At 47.8% G+C, this 16,878-nt stretch overlaps 1 protein-coding gene across 1 annotated transcript; it reads left to right on the top strand.

The window, feature by feature from the left end:
• The first annotated feature begins 683 nt into the window (after nt 1-683).
• On the top strand, nt 684-16,483 carry MAS1 (MAS1 proto-oncogene, G protein-coupled receptor). Its single transcript, XM_046006162.1, has 2 exons — nt 684-824; nt 14,223-16,483. Exon 2 carries the CDS (start codon nt 14,259-14,261, stop codon nt 15,234-15,236), a length of 978 nt encoding a protein of 325 aa, XP_045862118.1. The 5' UTR covers nt 684-824; nt 14,223-14,258; the 3' UTR covers nt 15,237-16,483.
• The last annotated feature ends 395 nt before the right edge of the window (nt 16,484-16,878 follow it).

Below are 16,878 nucleotides of genomic sequence, written 5' to 3'. Positions count from 1 at the left end.
AGGTGGGGAAGCGTAACATGACTGCAAGGGCGAGAATGCATGTCACGGGAACAGGTGGTGAAGCGGTGAGTGTCCGAACCAGGCGAAGAAGCGGTCTGGGCACCCAGGTCCACCGCACCGCACTCGTGCGCTAACATGGGCCGTGACCCTGAACACGGGCTGCAGGGAGGGAACGGGTACTTAGTGACCAAACAGCACATCCCTCACTATGCAGGTTGACATGGACACCTACACCTCATTTCCTCATTGCAACTTCTGGCAGTAATAGGATTGGCCCCATTTTACAGGCGAGAAAACAGAGTCTTAATGCGCTTTGCCCAGATCAGTCAGCTAGTTCCAGGCGGTCAGGAATGGCAGGGGTCTCTCTTTCTGCCCCCCTGCATGGTTTTTGCCCTTCCGTAGAACACTCCTCTGGGTCACCTCTCTCCTGAGCCCTGGCTGGCCCCGACGGCTCCCGGGGGTCCAGCACCCTGCCTTCTCAGCAGCTCATTCCCACTCGGGATCCGCGTGAAGATTTCCCCTCGAGCGTCTCACTGAATGATGCCATTTGAAGCACGGCTTCTGCTGATAAGCGTGGGACCATCTGCTTGGCACATCTCAAATATTTTCAGCAGTGGGAGAGCGGTTCTGCTTTCTTCAGGGAAGGAGGCTGCCGCCGTCCTCGGAGACGTGGGGACCGGAGACCCTGCAGGCTGGCGGGGTGGCGGGGCCCCGGGACGCGAAGGGGCGCCGTCCCTGCAGTCACCTCTGACCCTCCCTGGGCAAATGGAGCTAGTGAGTCTGCGCCCCAGGCTTGAATCGTTCAGCCGCCCTCGGCAACCAGAGTAAGATCTTCCCTCTTCAGGAACCCAGTGCCCGGTGACCTCCTTCTGTGCCGGCTGTTGTGATGGTGTGTCAGGCATTTGGGGTGTGTTGGCCCAAACCTCTGTACCCCCCTTCCTGCCTTTGTTTTGAAAAAGGTGCTTCTTTGCCGGGTGAACTGTCCTCAGATGCCGTTTTTCAACTTTGGGGTTGAAACTTCTGCGTTGGCTTTTTCTCTTTGGCTCATGATGGGGGGGCAAGGACCCGAGGGTTGATTCTTGAGGCTGCTGTGGCCGTGGGGGCGGTCAAGCCTGTTTAATTTGTTGCTACGCGTGATAAAAGAGTTGGGGTCTGAAAGGCTTGCTGCTGTATTTGAGTTCTCTGGGGAAATCACTGGACTAGAAGCAGCTGGGCATGGCCAGAGGCAAGCTGGATTTTTGTTTTGTTTTGTTTTGTTTTGCCTTTCCTTAGTGGGCACCAGAATTCGTCCTAGCTTCTGTGGCTTTTAAACTCGGACGTGCAGCCCATGGTGGCAAGGCTCCACCGAAAGAAATCTCCTGCTCCGTCTTCTCTTTGATGTCTCTTGGCAATTATTTCCAGGACGGGGGTGGGGGTCATTTGGAGGGAGAACGTATGGGATGTTGTTCAATTGCTTTGTAAGCAGCAGCGAGAAGGTGGTCTGAGGCCTCCCTCTAGAGCAAGGTTTCCCAAGCTCGCACCGTGACATTTCGGCCAGATCGTTCTTTGTCGTAGGGAGCGGTTCTGTGCGTGGCAGGGCGCTCAGCAGTGTCCCTGGCTGATAGACTCCCTCTCATCTGTAACAACCCAGATCTCCAGGTGCACCAAATGACTTCCAGGGGACAGGGTCAGCCCCTTTCCTCTCCTTGACCTGAGACCAGTGTTGTAAGTTGATCCTGCTCTACACTTGGACAGGGAGCGGAAAGCTTTTGCTTCTCCATGCACGAGGCTCAAGTAGGAGGAAGCCGGACACGAGGCGTTTAATACCAGGACAGATGTCCCTGCCGTCAGATCCCTTACCTACCATGGAAATTCCATCTCACAAATAGGTTTCTGTTTGTCCAGCTCTCTGCACACACACAGAAGGAGGAATTTGTCCTTTCCTCTGGAGCTGCACACCTGGGAGGTCCAGCCTAGGGTCAGGCCTCTCTTTTTGGTTGCGGAGGAACAAGAAAGGGTTTCAGAAGACCCACTACGGAGTTTTCCCCCCCCCCCCTCTTTTTTTGTTTTGTTGGTTTTTCTCTTTCCTTTTCCTTCCTCCTTCCCTTCCTTCCTTCTTCCCTCCCTCCCTCCCTTCCTTCTTCTAAGAGTGATGTGGCAGGCTAGGAATCCAGGACCATGGGAGGACTGTGGCCACTGAATGGGAATCTCTAGAGAAAACTTCAACAAGCAAAATATATAGCATTTAAAACTTTCTGCCTTATGCGCCGATACAGCTGAAGAAGCCCTGCAACTCTCAGCCGTCTGTGATTTTCCTTGCTTGTCTGTCAGCTCCACTGTCCATCTGTCCCTCTCTCTCTCACGGAGAGGGACGGCACGTGCAGGTAGCAGTTTCAAGGAGACATGCCAGGACACGGGCTCTGCGAAGCCCACATCCTTAAACGTCTATGGAAACCACCAGGCTTGTTTTCCCTGCTTGCTGATTCATTATCTCCATTTGGCATTTCCATGAGACTCATATTGGCAAAGCGCTTTTCATTACCTAGGTTGTCTTACACCCCAGCCTTCCAGAAATACATTCAAATGCCAATTATGCAAAGCAACTGAGGGTCAGGGGGCCAGATACTTGGGACTTGCATCTAGGAATCACTTTGACAATGTGGCTTTGAGGCAACGCAGCCTCAGGCACAGGCAGAATAGACCTGTGTCTCTGCAGTGTGGTTTGAACAATGTCAAATCTCTCTTCTCAAACACCTCTCTTGCATTCAGATGCCAAATGGCCTATAATTCTTTTTTTTTTTTTTTTTTTGGCGTATAATTCTTTTGATTTTTGCAAGAGGGAGGTGTGTGCTAAATGTACCCTCTACCCTGACTCGCTGTGGCCTGTGTGAGCTGTTGAGCTGCAAGCCCGGTGAGGGGGCAGCAGCCCAGCCAGGGGGAGGCCATCTGCACAGCGTGGGGAGGGAGGGGTAGAGGGGACCCGGCCCTGGCGTCAGGGCTTCTGCTGGGTGAGGAGTGGGTCCCAGGGCAGAGGCCAGTGGCAGCGGTGGCCTGACAGCGTCGGGGGAGGATTGGTGCAGGGGTGGGGGAAGGGCAGTGGCCCACGGAGGACGTGATTTACTGCCCGACGGATGGACCAAATAAGTAAATATGTTGAGGATGATGGCGGCCAAGTTTCTCACCATCAGAGAAGAGAATTAGAAATATGGAGAGGAAGAAATGAAACTGAACTCAGTGGTGTTGGATTCCAATCAGAGACGCGGGTGGGAATCCATTGCGCACACTCACACAGCAGACACACCCAAATGGACACACATGTGGTTGACCCTTGAACTAATGGGTTTGAACTGCTTGGGTTCACTTACATGCAGGTTTTTCCGATAAATACAGCACAGCACTGTAAATGTGTTTTCTCTTCCCTACGATTTTCTTAATGACATCTTCTGTTCTCCAGCTTACTTCACTATAAGAATACAGCATATAGGGGCGCCTGGGTGGCTCGGTGGGTTAAAACCTCTGCCTTCGGCTCCGGTCATGATCCCAGAGTCCTGGGATCAACCCCGCATTGGGCTCTCTGCTCAGCAGGGAGCCTGCTTCCTCCTCTCTCTCTGCCTGCCTCTCTGTCTACTTGTGATCTCTGTCTGTCAAATAAATAAATAAAATCTTTTAAAAAAAGAGTTAAAAAAAAAAAGAACACAGCATATAAGGGGCGCCTGGGTGGCTCAGTCTATTGAGTGTCGGACTCTTGACTTTGGCTCAGATCATGATCTCAGGTTTGTGAGATGGAGCCCCATGAAGCGGGGAGGAGGGAGGGGGGGTCCAAGCTCAGTGGGGAGTCTGCTTGAGGTTCTCTCCCTCTGCCCCTGCTCTCTCTCTCTCTCAAATGAATAAATAAACTTAAAATAAAATGCAACATATAATACATATAACATACAAAAGGGACAGGTGCAGGGAACATATAAGAGGAGCAGTGCCCCCAAATATCTGGTTTTTTGGCTTACAAGACTGGGAATACTAGAGCAAACATGGAATGGCCGGGAAGGTCTGATCTCTGCTTTGGGTCGGCTGGGGCTGGGGTGCCTCTGTGAGTGGCCCAGCTGGAGACATCCAGGACGAGAGGTTACAGGGTCTGATACTCTGGGGAGCTGTCTGAGTTAGAGCTTGAGATTTCGGTGTCATCAGAGTGTGGTACTATTGAATGAAAGGGGTTGGACAAGGCCACACAGGGAGAGTCTGTAGAGTATGAGGGGAAGAGGGTCAGCAAGGGACCCCAGAAGCCCAAGAGCTATGTAGGAAGAGATCCAGGGGAGGAGACAGAGAAGAAGTTGCTGGCAGCGAGGAGGAGAGCTAGAGGGAAGAAAGCATGTCCAGGCAATGGTGTCATCATGCAGCAGAAACATGGAGAAAGAGTCCATAGTCCTCTGTGTGTGAGCTGGGGAGCAGGGTGAGAGCGATCTCGCCTCCCTTTTGCAGGACTCTTCTAAAAGCACAGTGCTGACAACTGGATGCTCCTCATTCTTATTATTTGTCCTCATGAAAGGACATAACCTGAGTGTTCCCTTTTGACTTCAGTTATCACTACCTGGAAGGGTGAAGTATGGTGCCCTTCATCAATAGAAGTGTTCATAGTGCTGATGACTCTGGGTCATCCCACATCACAGAAGAAACAGGGATTAGAAGAAACTGAAAGCAACTCTAACCTGTTTTGTTGTTGCTGTTGTTATGAGTTTGGCATTGGGTGGATGGTGCCTTAATAAATAAAAATCCATCCTCTAATAAATAATATTCATCTTTTAGTAAGCAGTTATTATCCTTCAATACACAATCCATCCTTTTATTAAATAAAATTAAATGCAAGCATTTATTTATTTATTTATTTTAAAGATTTTATTTATTTACCTGATAGAGATAGAGTGAGAGAGGGAACACAAGCAGGGGAGTGGGGAGAGGGAGAAGCAGGCTTGCCAGCAGAGCAGGGAGCCGGATGTGGGGCTTGATCCTGGGACCCTGGGATCATGACCTGAGCCAAAGGCAGACGCCCAACAACTGAGCCACCCCAACTTTGAGGCTTTTAATAAACTGACAATCAAGTTGATGGTGGTGATGGTTTCTGATGACATTAAGGCCATTATTAAATGTCCTAAAAGATGATGGCATGTATGGGTAGTGAGCTCCCCATGTCCATGACCTGTTGACAAAGAACTGGCATGCGGAGTAGAATCAGTGCTCACGTGGACCTGGGCAATGCAGGCTCTGGTTCGGGCCTCGGTGCTCACTAAAAGATGTGATCTTGGGTTGCTTGTGGTTGAGCTTCCTCATCTGTGAAATACCCGCTTCCTCCAACTTCCAAACGTCCCTAACCAAAACAGAGCAGACAGACTTGTAGCATAAGGAGATGGTGTGAAGAAGAAAAATAAATCATCAAAGAAGAAAGACAAGTGAATATTAACCATGAAAGAGCCTCCAGACTCATTAGCAATCAAATAAATGCAAAGTAAGATGAGGAACCTTTTATCACCTACCGAATTTGCAAATTAGACAAATAAAGGGAGACGTTGGGTGGCGAGGAGAAAGTTTATGCATATATACGCTGTGGGGAAGAAAAGCATAAATATACTGTAGATGTCCGTGTCATCGGTCCAGGTGTTTTTTGGAAGACAGTTTGTTAATAGGCTCTTAAAATCTTCAAAAATATTTGTACCCTTTCATCCAGCAATTCCACTTTTAGAAATATGTCCTAGGGAAATAATTAAAGATGTGCACAAAATTTGCATCCAAGGAAGTTCACTAGAGAGCTTTGTTTTTAGAAATAATGATGAAAGATAGGAAGCAATGGGTATGTCCAAGGTTAGAGGATTATTAAAGCTAAATGATGATTCATCCCCACAGTGACTAGGAAAGTCATGTCTTTGGAGACCATGCTGACACAGAAAATGTTTACAATACGGTATTGACTGTGAGCAGAAAAAAGAAAGCAGGACACCAAAACAGATTTAAAAAGCAAATTCAATGTAAAAAAGGAGCATGTGTGAGGCATAGGAACAAGACGAAAAGAAAGTATTCCCAAACGTGAAAGCAGATTAATTTTGATTAGTGGTTTTACATGTGATTTTTTTTCCCCAGTAAATGTTCCAGATCTTCTTTGATGAACACATACTGTTTTATAATTAGAGAAAAAGGCAATAACATTTAGAAAATACCCCCATTCTGGGCTGGGGTATAAATTATAAAATGAGCTTGTGGGGGTGTGGGTCTCTCTGGGGCTGAGCGCTGTCTCCCGTCCCTGGGGCTGATTCACTCCCAGTGGGATTCGAGTGCAGCGAGCACTCAGCCCCTGGCTCCTACCCTGGCAGACTCACAATTAGAAAGTCATCAAGTCTTTGGGGGAAGAAAATCCCCTGTAATATTAGGGAATCTGATGCCTTCAATTCCTCAAGTAGGAAGATTGGAGGCAGACTAGAACAGGCTATAAAAGGCAAAGTCTTAAAAATAGGGTCCAGCCCCAGGGCAGAGTGGGCGGAGTTCAGGAGTTAAGCCTCCCGCGCGCCCAGCCACAGGGCACAGGGCGCCCTCCACCTGGATGTGACCAGGGCTCTCGAAGTGTCTCCACTGCAGGTTTCTGTTTACGGGTCTGTAAAACGAGGGGGTTGTGTCCGCACTTCTTTCTTAAGTGGGAGACACGCCCAGCGTTCAGTTAGAGTGAGGTCCTGCGCTCTCGTCCTGACTCTGGGATCAGGATCCACCCGGGCTCTCAGCCCCGATGCCCTGCAGGGTCCCGGGCACACCCTGGGGTCCGACCCTGGGGTCCGGCCCTGGGGAAGTGTATGAACTTGGTCTGTTTACTAAGCCTTCCTTCTTCCCCTATAAAAAGGGGGGCAATAACAGCTTCCTTATCATTTCTGGAGCTGATCCGAGGATCCAAAGTTAACTGGAAGGGAAGGTGCCCCAGCTGCCTTCTCCTGCTCTGATGTATTGCTTTTTCCATCCGGGTTCTGCCGTGAGAAGGAAGAGAGAGTCGGAGGTGCTTCTTTGGTGCTGCCAGTAGTTCAGACCAATAGTGGTGCCATCCCGCACTCAACTTCTGACCCAGATCGTAGGCTGTGTTGGGGGATTGGCCACATCGGGCACAGAGGGCTATAGGCACGAGCCCTCCTTCCTCCCTGGATTGTTACCACCAGGTAAGGGACAGCACTGCAAATAGGATGTCTCTCTAAAGACGAGATGTATTAAAAATAAGTGATTTGCGTGTCTGGTCAGAGTGCACAGCACTAGACCCACGTGGACATGGAGACCGGTTACCTTCAGTGTCACTCCCGTCTGGTGACTGCGTCCCCGTGTCCTCACGGCTTTCTGAGAGCTCAGCTGTGTGCTATTCTGAGCTAGGTGGTTTTTGTCGTCGACCAGCAGCAGCCACCCTCCAGCACCGTCCTCCTGACCAGCCTCGCATGTCCTAGCCAGCCACCATCAGGGGGGATAACACGCAGAATGGCCAAGGAGCCCCAAGGAAGGCAGTGAGCGTGTCGGGCCAGCTGTGTCCAAAGGCTCTTCTGGCCACCTGCTATTTCCCTGGGAGTGGGGGCTGAAATTCAGTGCGGTCTGGTAAGACTAGGAATGTGATTTTTAGCAATGCATCATTTAAATAAAACCCCACTGTAACAAAACAACGTGGAGAGTTATCATTAGTGTTTTTGTTTTTTTAAAGATTTTATTTATTTATGTGACAGAGAGAGAGAGAGAGAAAACACAAGGGGTGGGGGGAAGAGCAGAGGGAGAGGGAGAAGCAGGCTCCCTGATAAGCCGGGTACCCGATGAGGTTCGATCTCGGGACCCCAAGATCAGGACCTGAGCTGAAGTCGGACACTTAACTGAGACCTGAGCTGAAGTCGGACACTTAACTGAGACCTGAGCTGAAGTCGGACACTTAACTGACTGTGCCCAGACGCCCTGAGTTATCATTACTTTTTAATAGGAATGAGTTTTTATGGGATTTTCATTTGCTTTCCAATCACATTCTGGCTAAAATCTGCCTTGGGATTTTTGCAACAGAACTTTCTACTAACTGGCACGTCCTGGACTGGAGCTGGTGGTTTTCTCCCTTGGACCACTGTGATGGGCTTTATTTCTTGGAATAATTCAGTATGTACTCATTGGATTCCTCCTGTGTGCCAAGTGCTAGATTCAGGGAGGAATAAGATAAAGCCCTGTTTTCCACGAGTTGGCAGGTTAGTGTGGGAGATGCAGTTTTAGCTCCGTTGCGAGGAGGAAAGTCACGGAGAACGAGCACCAGAGTGGTCGAGGGGAGCTTTGGATGGTTGGTGCAGAGAACCGGGAGACCCGGTGAGGGGGAGATACCTCCGGAGGGTCCCGGCGAGAGTCACAGGAATGGAAGAGGGACATGCTGTGGGTTGGCCCTGCATTTGAAATTCACAATCAGGCAAATGCACCGTGATCGATAATGTTCTGAAATCTCACATGTGTGTCTATTACCTTTTGTTTCATGGAGTTCTGCTTACTGAAGAACACAGTAAGGGGAGCAGGGCACGCACAGATGCGCCCCCTCCCCCTCCCCGATCCTGCCCTGATGTGCCCTTCCCATGCTTCATGGGCACGCAGCACAAGGCAAACCAAGCTCTGTTCCCCCGCTGGCCGGGCTGCTACCCTCCCGCCTCGGTTTCCACAGCAAGCTGTTCATTGACACAGCCCCCTGCTGGCTTCTTTGCTCCATCCAGTATCTCCATCCAGCCGTTAGACTAGGACCAGGGTAATCTTTCTGAAATGCAGCTCAGGGCATATCTCAGCCCTGTGCTGAAACCTTTCATGGCTCCCCAGTGCAAACGGCAGAGGATTTCCCAGCACGGCCCCTGGTGCACCTGCATCAGAATCCCCTGGGCTGTGGAATTACCGATTGCAGAGCCCCAACCCAGGCTTTCTGAAACAATGGGATCTTGGAATTTGCATTTTTCCTGAGCAATCCAGGGTAATTTTTAAACACCAAGCTGGATGAGCATGGTCTATAGATGAACCCTAACATTTAGAGAAGCATCGTAACCTGTCTGTCATGCTTTGGCCAGGGTCAGCCCCAGGTCCACCAGCCTTCTCAAACCCCACCCCCAACATCTTGTGCCCTCCTGCCTCCTTGCATCAGTCCATCTGTTACTTTTTCTTAAAATGCCATTCTTCCTTCTCTCAGCTAACAAACTCCTACTGACCCTTCAAGGCCCAGCCCTGGAAAGCCTTCCTTAAAAGGCGGAGACCTTGTCTCCCACTGCATGCTTGCTTGGCACATGGCCAAGGTCCCCAACCTTCCATTTCCTGTATTGAATTAGGTTTAGTTCTGTCTCCCCTACAAAACTGTGCAGAGGACTCTGTCTTATTGATTTCTTCATCCTGAAGACTTTGGACAGTGACTGAAATCCAAACGTTTGTTGAAAAATCGACAGACGGTGATCTCTCCAGAAAGTGAATTTGGTTACTTTGGTTTGACTTTAAAAGAAAAGTAGTTTGATTTCATGTGTTGAAAGACCTTTCCTAACTGGCTTTTCTGAGGACTACAAGACAGCTCTCCTGCACCTAACGAGTATCGGAACGAGGAACGAGGAACGCTGCTGTGGTCTGTGAGAAGTTCAAGGATGTGAGCCTGAGTCAGAAAGACGTTCTTGCCAGTTTCCTTAAACATTTTGATTAGAAATCAATTAGAAATTAGAAAAGTTCTGATTTGACATATCTAGTCTTTGATTTAGGTTTGCTATGAAAAGATGAAAGCATTTGGTTTCCTTGTGATGGTTCCCTACCTGGGCTGTCCGTTATTGTAGCCACCGGCCCCATGGGGCTATTGAGCCTGTGAAGTGTGGCCACTATGAAGGGAGACGTGCCTAAATGTATTGGAGTTTAAAGACACACTGTGAGAAGAAGAATATCAAATATCTCATTAATATTTTTATGTTGATTATGTGTTGAAATAATATTTTGAACACATTAGGTCAGATAAAATAGTTATTAAAATTCATTTCACCTGTTTCTTGTTAGTTTTTTGTATGTGGCTACTAGAAAAATGTAAGACATATGGCCTGTATTATCTTTCTACTGGCTACTGCTGATCTAGACCCTTCTTAACCTCTCCCTCTCTGCACTCCAGATTATTCTATTCCTTTCTTCTACCTCTGACCCCCACTCCCAACAACAAAAGCACCCATCATCCAACTATGTTACCTATGACTCTCCTCACCGTGACTATTTATACACTCCTGGCTTGCGTTCTCAAATTCCTTGAAGAGTTTCACACCTGGTTCCTTGTCCTTTTTTTCCCCCCAACCACATTACACTATTCCCCAGTCATTTCAATGTTTATGTAGGTAAGTCTTCCAAGTCTTCAAAGCCTGGCTCCAGGTCCTGACCGCACCTCAGATGACCTCGTCCTCCACGCTCCCTCTGCTGCTCTTTCCCCGGTGGAGCTCTGCACTTGTCAACAGTGATAACCGCAAATCTGCACCACCACAATCTCGGTTGCAAGCCCTTTCTCCAACGCCACCTCCTTTTTCCCGGTTCCCTACCTTTAGTACTTCCACAGTCCTCTGTTAGCACTGGGGTCTATCATATGGCTCCTGTGTCCTGGTCACTGTCATCTTTCTCCTGACCTCACCTTTCTCCTAATCCCGTTGACTTCTGTAGTCCGTCATCGCACCCATTCCCTTCCATGTCGTTTGATCCCGTTGGCGCCCCTCTTCCACCATTGCACCAGCCTGGGGAAACCGGAGCCCTGGCTAAATCCAAGCCCCCTCCTTCACCGAGCTCCCACCTGGACAGCTGAACTCTATCTGGAGAAAAGCACATTCACGATGAATTTTTTAATTCATGGGGGTTTAAAGACGCACTGGTGGGCTCTAAGGTCGGTCCGAAATCTCACTCTTTGGGTATTTCCCTGGTCCTTTCCCTCGTTTACTTGATTATTTCACATGCTGCCCGCATGAAGAGAACCCTCCACCTCTCCTCACTCTTAGCTGATGATCTAGCTTCTTACTTTGCTGAAAAGGAGATACTGTGCATTCAGAAGAGAATGTCTTCCAACTTCTAACACTCCTGCTGTCAGCCTACCTGCCTGACTGCATTTTTAACTACACACTCTGCTTCCCTTCTGCTCTGATGAATAAATTACGCCACCAGCAAAAGCCAGCAACTCCACCAAGCTCTAGACCCCCGAGTCATGAATCATCCATTGTTTCTTCTTTCCTGGAAAATTCTTATTAGTTTACCAACTCTCCCCAACCCCCTGCAGCCCTCTCCAGTTACTCCTCCATTTCTGCTTGAATTTGCATTGAATTTCCTCAAGAGTGTTGTCCATCTCTCCCCCCCCCCCACTTACTCTCCCTCCATCCTCCCTGGAATCCATTTCGGTTAATCAGACTTTCACTTTCTCCACGGTGCCTCAATGGCTCTCATCAAGGTCAGCAATGACTCTACTCTAATGGTCCATTTCCAATTCTTATCTAATTTGAACTTAGACTAGAAGTTACACAGCTGATCACACTTTGAGAAACACCTTTGCTTCCCGGACATCACCCTTCTTGTGGTTGTCTCTTATCTCTCTGCCAGATCCTTCTTCGTTTCTTTTGCTTCTTTCTCTTCATCTCCCTGACCTGTGAACTTTGAAATGTCCCAAGGATTGGTCTTTGGACCTCTTCTCCTTTCCATTTACCTGTATTTCACAGAACATCTCTTTAGCCTCATGATTTTAAATCCCACCTGGTTGCATACAAAACCTGTATTTCTATGCCCAGACTGCATCTGTCTCCCCAGCTCCGGACACTACCAGACATCTCCATTGCATAGGCTTTTCTTTTCTTTTTTAAAAAGATTTATTTATTTATTATTTGAGAGAGAGAAAGACAAGACAGTGCAGAGGAAGAGAGAGAATCTTAAGCAGACTCCCCACTGAGAGTGCGGCCTGATGTGGTGCTCAATCCCACTACCCCAAGACCATGACCTGAGCCAAAATCAAAAGTCAGATGCTTAACCGAGCCACCCTGAAGTCCCAAGTATGGGCTTTGCAAACTCAATATACCTCTCCTAACCCACTCCAACTGCACCTTGTCCATTCAGTAAATGGCTGAAAACTCATTCTCTCTCTACAATAACACCTCTCATCCATCAACAAACCAAACTGCATCCAGAATCCAACCACATCTTGCTGCCTCCACAACCACATTCTGGTTCGTACGTGGTCTGTGCTTTTTCCGTGTGGCATTTATTAGGACTTGATGTCTTTTTTTTTTTTTTTTAAGATTTTATTTATTTGACAGACAGAGATCACAAGTAGGCAGAGAGGCAGGCAGAGAGAGAGGGGGAAGCAGGCTCCCCACTGAGCAGAGAGCCCGATACAGGGCTCGATCCCAGGACCCTGGGATCATGACCTAAGCCGAAGGCAGAGGCTTTAACCCACTGAGCCACCCAGGCGCCCCACTGATGTCTTTTTACATGTGGTTTTTGTTTGGTTATTGACTGCCTTCCCACTGGAGTAGAGACTCTAAGAGGTTGGTGCTTGGTTTGTTTCCTTCACTGCCATGTCCCAACGCCTAGGACAGTGCCCAGCAGGAAGTTGGCTCTGAATGTATATTGGGTGGGAGCATGTGGGGAATGTGACTGTCTTACCTACAAACTTCTAACAAAGGCTGTTCTCTACAGCAGATCTTCGGTCTGTCATGCCATGGTATTCTGGATTCTGGTCCTGGTGTTGGGCTCCTGAGGGTATTGGCATCTATTTCTTCTGTTTAATTATGACATGAAAGGAGAACTTGCCCCAGCAAAAATCCTGTCCAGTACCTCATCTGAGTAGCTGAGGGAAGTGTTAGTCAGGAGATGAGGGATAAGAACAGTGGAGGCAGAGGCCCCGGGGGCTCCTGAAGAACACCACTGGGGAGGTAACTATCCTTCTCAGCAGGCTGCCTGTGAGTCTGGATGTCAGGCCCAGCTCCTGTGAGTCTGGATGTCAGGCCCAGCTGTACTGAGCTCCACATGAGGAGATGTGCCAATGCTGGGCTTCTGCTGACTCAATCCTGAAAACATCTAATATCACTGAGACATGCAAACCACAAAACATTGCATCTCTGCACCGTTCAGCTTCAGGGAAGCTTGTGAGGAAAAGGCAGATATCTATTAATTTGAAATATCAGTTTGATCAACTTCCTAAAGGTTAATTATTTTGCATATGGAGGGACCCTGTCTACAAGGTCAAAATTCAAAAAACAGAGGACAGTATTTTACTGCCACCATCAAAATGACTACAACAATCAACGACTTGAGAAAGTCAAGGACAAATTAAAGTTGGCACCAGGAAGAGGATCTCTGCCGCTGCCTACCTTGTCCTTTCTCCAGTGGGGGAAGTGGCATCTGTGTATTTGTTACATAACAGGAAGAAGGCGGGGACTGTGCATATATTTATTTTGCAATTCATAGACATGTGATAGGAAGTTTCTGAGACTCTTTGCTTTGCAGTCTCAAATATTTAGCGTTTCTATTGGTTTCCAGTTAGTGCTTTGTTGAATGTCTGTTAGTAGTGTTCTCCTGCACGGTCTGGCCTGTGCTTTGTGGCGATGTGACCACACCTTGTTAAGGCTCACCATCTGTCACTCAGGTCGTTGGTTTGCCTGGCACACCTAGTCTGGAGAGGTGCCCATTTTTGTCAGAGATATTGAGACCACATAAGATAAATGCCTTCTAATTGTTCACACTTACAAAAATATCGGTACATGATTGAACAAAATTTTGCTAGCTGTTCTCTCTCATTTACCCATCACTTATGGTACTTTATGGATTAAAAAAAAATGACAACAACAACACTGACCAAAAATATATTTTGTCTTTGTTCCTAAATGCAATTAATCTGCTTCCTCAGAACAGGTGGAGAAGATGAATGATTTTCAAGATGCCCTTCTGAAAGCACGGGCCAGACCAGACGTGGACACCAGGCACTCTTACCCTCCTGCTTTGCCGGATCCCTTTTGGCACTGAGCCACAAGCAAATAATAATACAGAATTAAGGGCTATTGGAGGGCCAAAAAAATCATGAAATCAGTTCTCTTTTCTGATAAAATGTCTAATTTTATCATTGTCAGAAAGATAACTGTGGAGTCAGTTTAACATATTTGCTAACAACATGAAGTTCATGATCCGTTGCTGAAGATTTCCCTTCTCCCCCAGTGCATCCATTTTCATGCTGTCCTTTTTATTTTTGTTTTACTTATTTATAGAAAATTACCTGAAGAGCTCCTGCCTGAGGCCTCCTCATGGATGAGTCGAACGTGACGTCATTTGTTGATGAGAAGTCCACCAACGCCTCCACCGCCAGGAATACATCGGCTGGGGACCTGCGCCGGGAAATCCCAATTGTGCACTGGGTAATTATGAGCATCTCCCCTCTGGGCTTTGTCGAAAATGGAATCCTCCTCTGGTTCCTCTGCTTCCGGATGAGAAGAAATCCCTTCACGGTCTACATCACCCACTTGTCTATTGCAGACATCTCATTGCTCTTTTGTATTTTTATTCTGTCTGTTGACTATGCCTTAGATTATGAGCTCTCTTCTGGCTATTACTACACAATTGTCACATTATCAGTGACTTTTCTGTTCGGCTACAACACGGGCCTTTATCTGTTGACGGCCATTAGCGTGGAGAGGTGTCTGTCTGTCCTCTACCCCATCTGGTACCGATGTCATCGCCCCAAGCACCAGTCAGCATTTGTCTGTGCTCTCCTGTGGGCACTTTCGTGCTTGGTGACCACCATGGAGTACGTCATGTGCATTGACAGCGAAGGGCAGAGTCACTCTCAAAGTGACTGTAGGGCGGTGATCATCTTCATTGCCATTCTGAGTTTCCTGGTCTTCACTCCCCTTATGGTGGTGTCCAGCACCATCCTAGTGATTAAGATCCGAAAGAACACGTGGACGGCCCATTCCTCAAAGCTGTACATAGTCATCATGGTCACCATCATCATCTTCCTCATTTTCGCCATGCCCATGAGGCTCCTGTACCTGCTCTATTATGAGTATTGGTCAGCCTTCGGAAACTTGCACCATATTTCTCTTCTCTTCTCCACAATCAACAGCAGCGCCAACCCTTTTATTTACTTCTTCGTGGGAAGCAGTAAGAAAAAGCGGTTCAAGGAGTCCTTAAAAGTGGTTCTGACCAGGGCTTTCAAAGATGAAATGCAACCCAGGCGCCAGGAAGACAATGGCAACACCACCACAATTGAGACTGTGGTCTGAGGACAGTGGCAGGAAACCATGGAGAAAAATGGTGGGGCACAGATTATTTGTACTTTGTGCTTGGACTACCACTTCAGCGTGTCCTAAATATGGCACAGAAGGATGCCTTATCACCTGCATGAGATACTCATTGATGATAAGACCCTATCCTTGTACTGTATTTTCTGAAAAAACTCAAAATATGTTGGACCTTTATCATTTCTGTACCTATAAAAAAACCTTCGGTTCCTCCTCAGCTCTTCCGGCAGCACTTTCCATGAACTGTAGAAATTACTCTAGCAAGAACATGGACAGATGAGTATTGGAAAAGCATTTGTTGGAATTCAAGAAGGTGGAGCCATGTAGCAGGAAGAACATGGGCTTTAGAGTCAGCTCGACTCATCATTTACTGCCTGTGGGAGCTCAGGCAAGTGGTTTGACTTCTCAGAGCCTCTTGTCCTCACTTATAAAATGTTTAATAGTAACAGTCCACCCCTCCCAAGCTAGTGGTGAGGATGAAATGGGGAGTTACGATATGCTGAGTACTTGGCATGTTGTCAATGCTCAATAAACATCAGTCTTTCCTCCTTGAAGTGCAAGAAGAGAGACCAACTTCTGTTTTGTAACTTGTGCATGCACACACACACACACATACACACAGCTCTATCATGTACAAATACTGTTATGTGTTTTCCAATGTTGAATGTACATTTATGAAGGTCTTTTTGCTTGAAGCATGAAAGCTTTTCACGGCACAACACCTCTGCTGGAAACATCTGCAGATGTTACAACATCCAACCAGCCACGTGTTAGAGCATAATCTTGGGTTGTGAAGAAAAAGATTTGGCCACCAGTAGAGGAGTTTCTCGTGGCTTTTCCTTCCCTCTGTGAGAATGCTTGATGTAATGAAAGTCTGGAAATCCTTTGCTTGACGTAAGTTTTCATGAATGGAACTTAAGTCACACGACTGTGAGGGTGATTGTGTTTTTGGAGCCTCCCCTCCCACCCCCATGAAGTGATGGGTTATTTATAGCCACAGAATGGTCACCAGCAGCCAGACGCAGGTTTCTGCACTTTGAACCCCATCTCCTCCTGAGCGCTTCTTTGTGTTAGTCCTGGAAGGAGGCCCTGCAGCAGGGGCTGATGGGAGTTTTGACCACATCTCAGAGGGTACGTGGACATTTTTCCCAAGAAAATCTGTGCAGGGCTTGGTCAATATCTTAGTGCTCTGCTGCTCTCCTGCCATGACTTGTGTCTGAGTCTTCAAACAGCATGTCCTGTGTCTCCCTTAGGAAACCCATCATGGCCCGTGTCTCCCTTAGGAAACCCATCATGGCCCATAGACTATATTACCATGTTTTGTTTCCTTCTGCCCCTTCTAAGTGCTCCACAAAAATGGCAATGCTTCATGTGGTCCTAAGGGAGTAAAATGTTCATGCCTATAAATGAACCCATTGGGATTTATCTTAACCATTTGTCTCCAAAGGGTCAGAGAAGCCATGATGAAAGGGTTCTGTTGCTGTTCACTTCTTCTCCATCCTCTGACTCTCGAAATGAATGATCACCTGTGATTTGATCATGGGAGGGGGGTGGTGGTCAGCTTCATTGGGGGAGATGTGCAAGTCTCTCCCACCCAGCCGAGCTTGGAGGCAGGTGGCTCTTC

Source organism: Meles meles, chromosome 5 (assembly GCF_922984935.1).
Source record: "Meles meles chromosome 5, mMelMel3.1 paternal haplotype, whole genome shotgun sequence".
Classification (NCBI taxonomy): domain Eukaryota; kingdom Metazoa; phylum Chordata; class Mammalia; order Carnivora; family Mustelidae; genus Meles; species Meles meles.
Note: the sequence above shows the minus strand (reverse complement) of the source record. Positions and strands in the feature narration are given on the sequence as shown.

Coding starts and splice junctions, on each gene's coding strand:
- MAS1 (XM_046006162.1), top strand. CDS start 14,259: ATGGATGAGTCGAACGTGACGTCATTTGTTGATGAGAAGTCCACCAAC.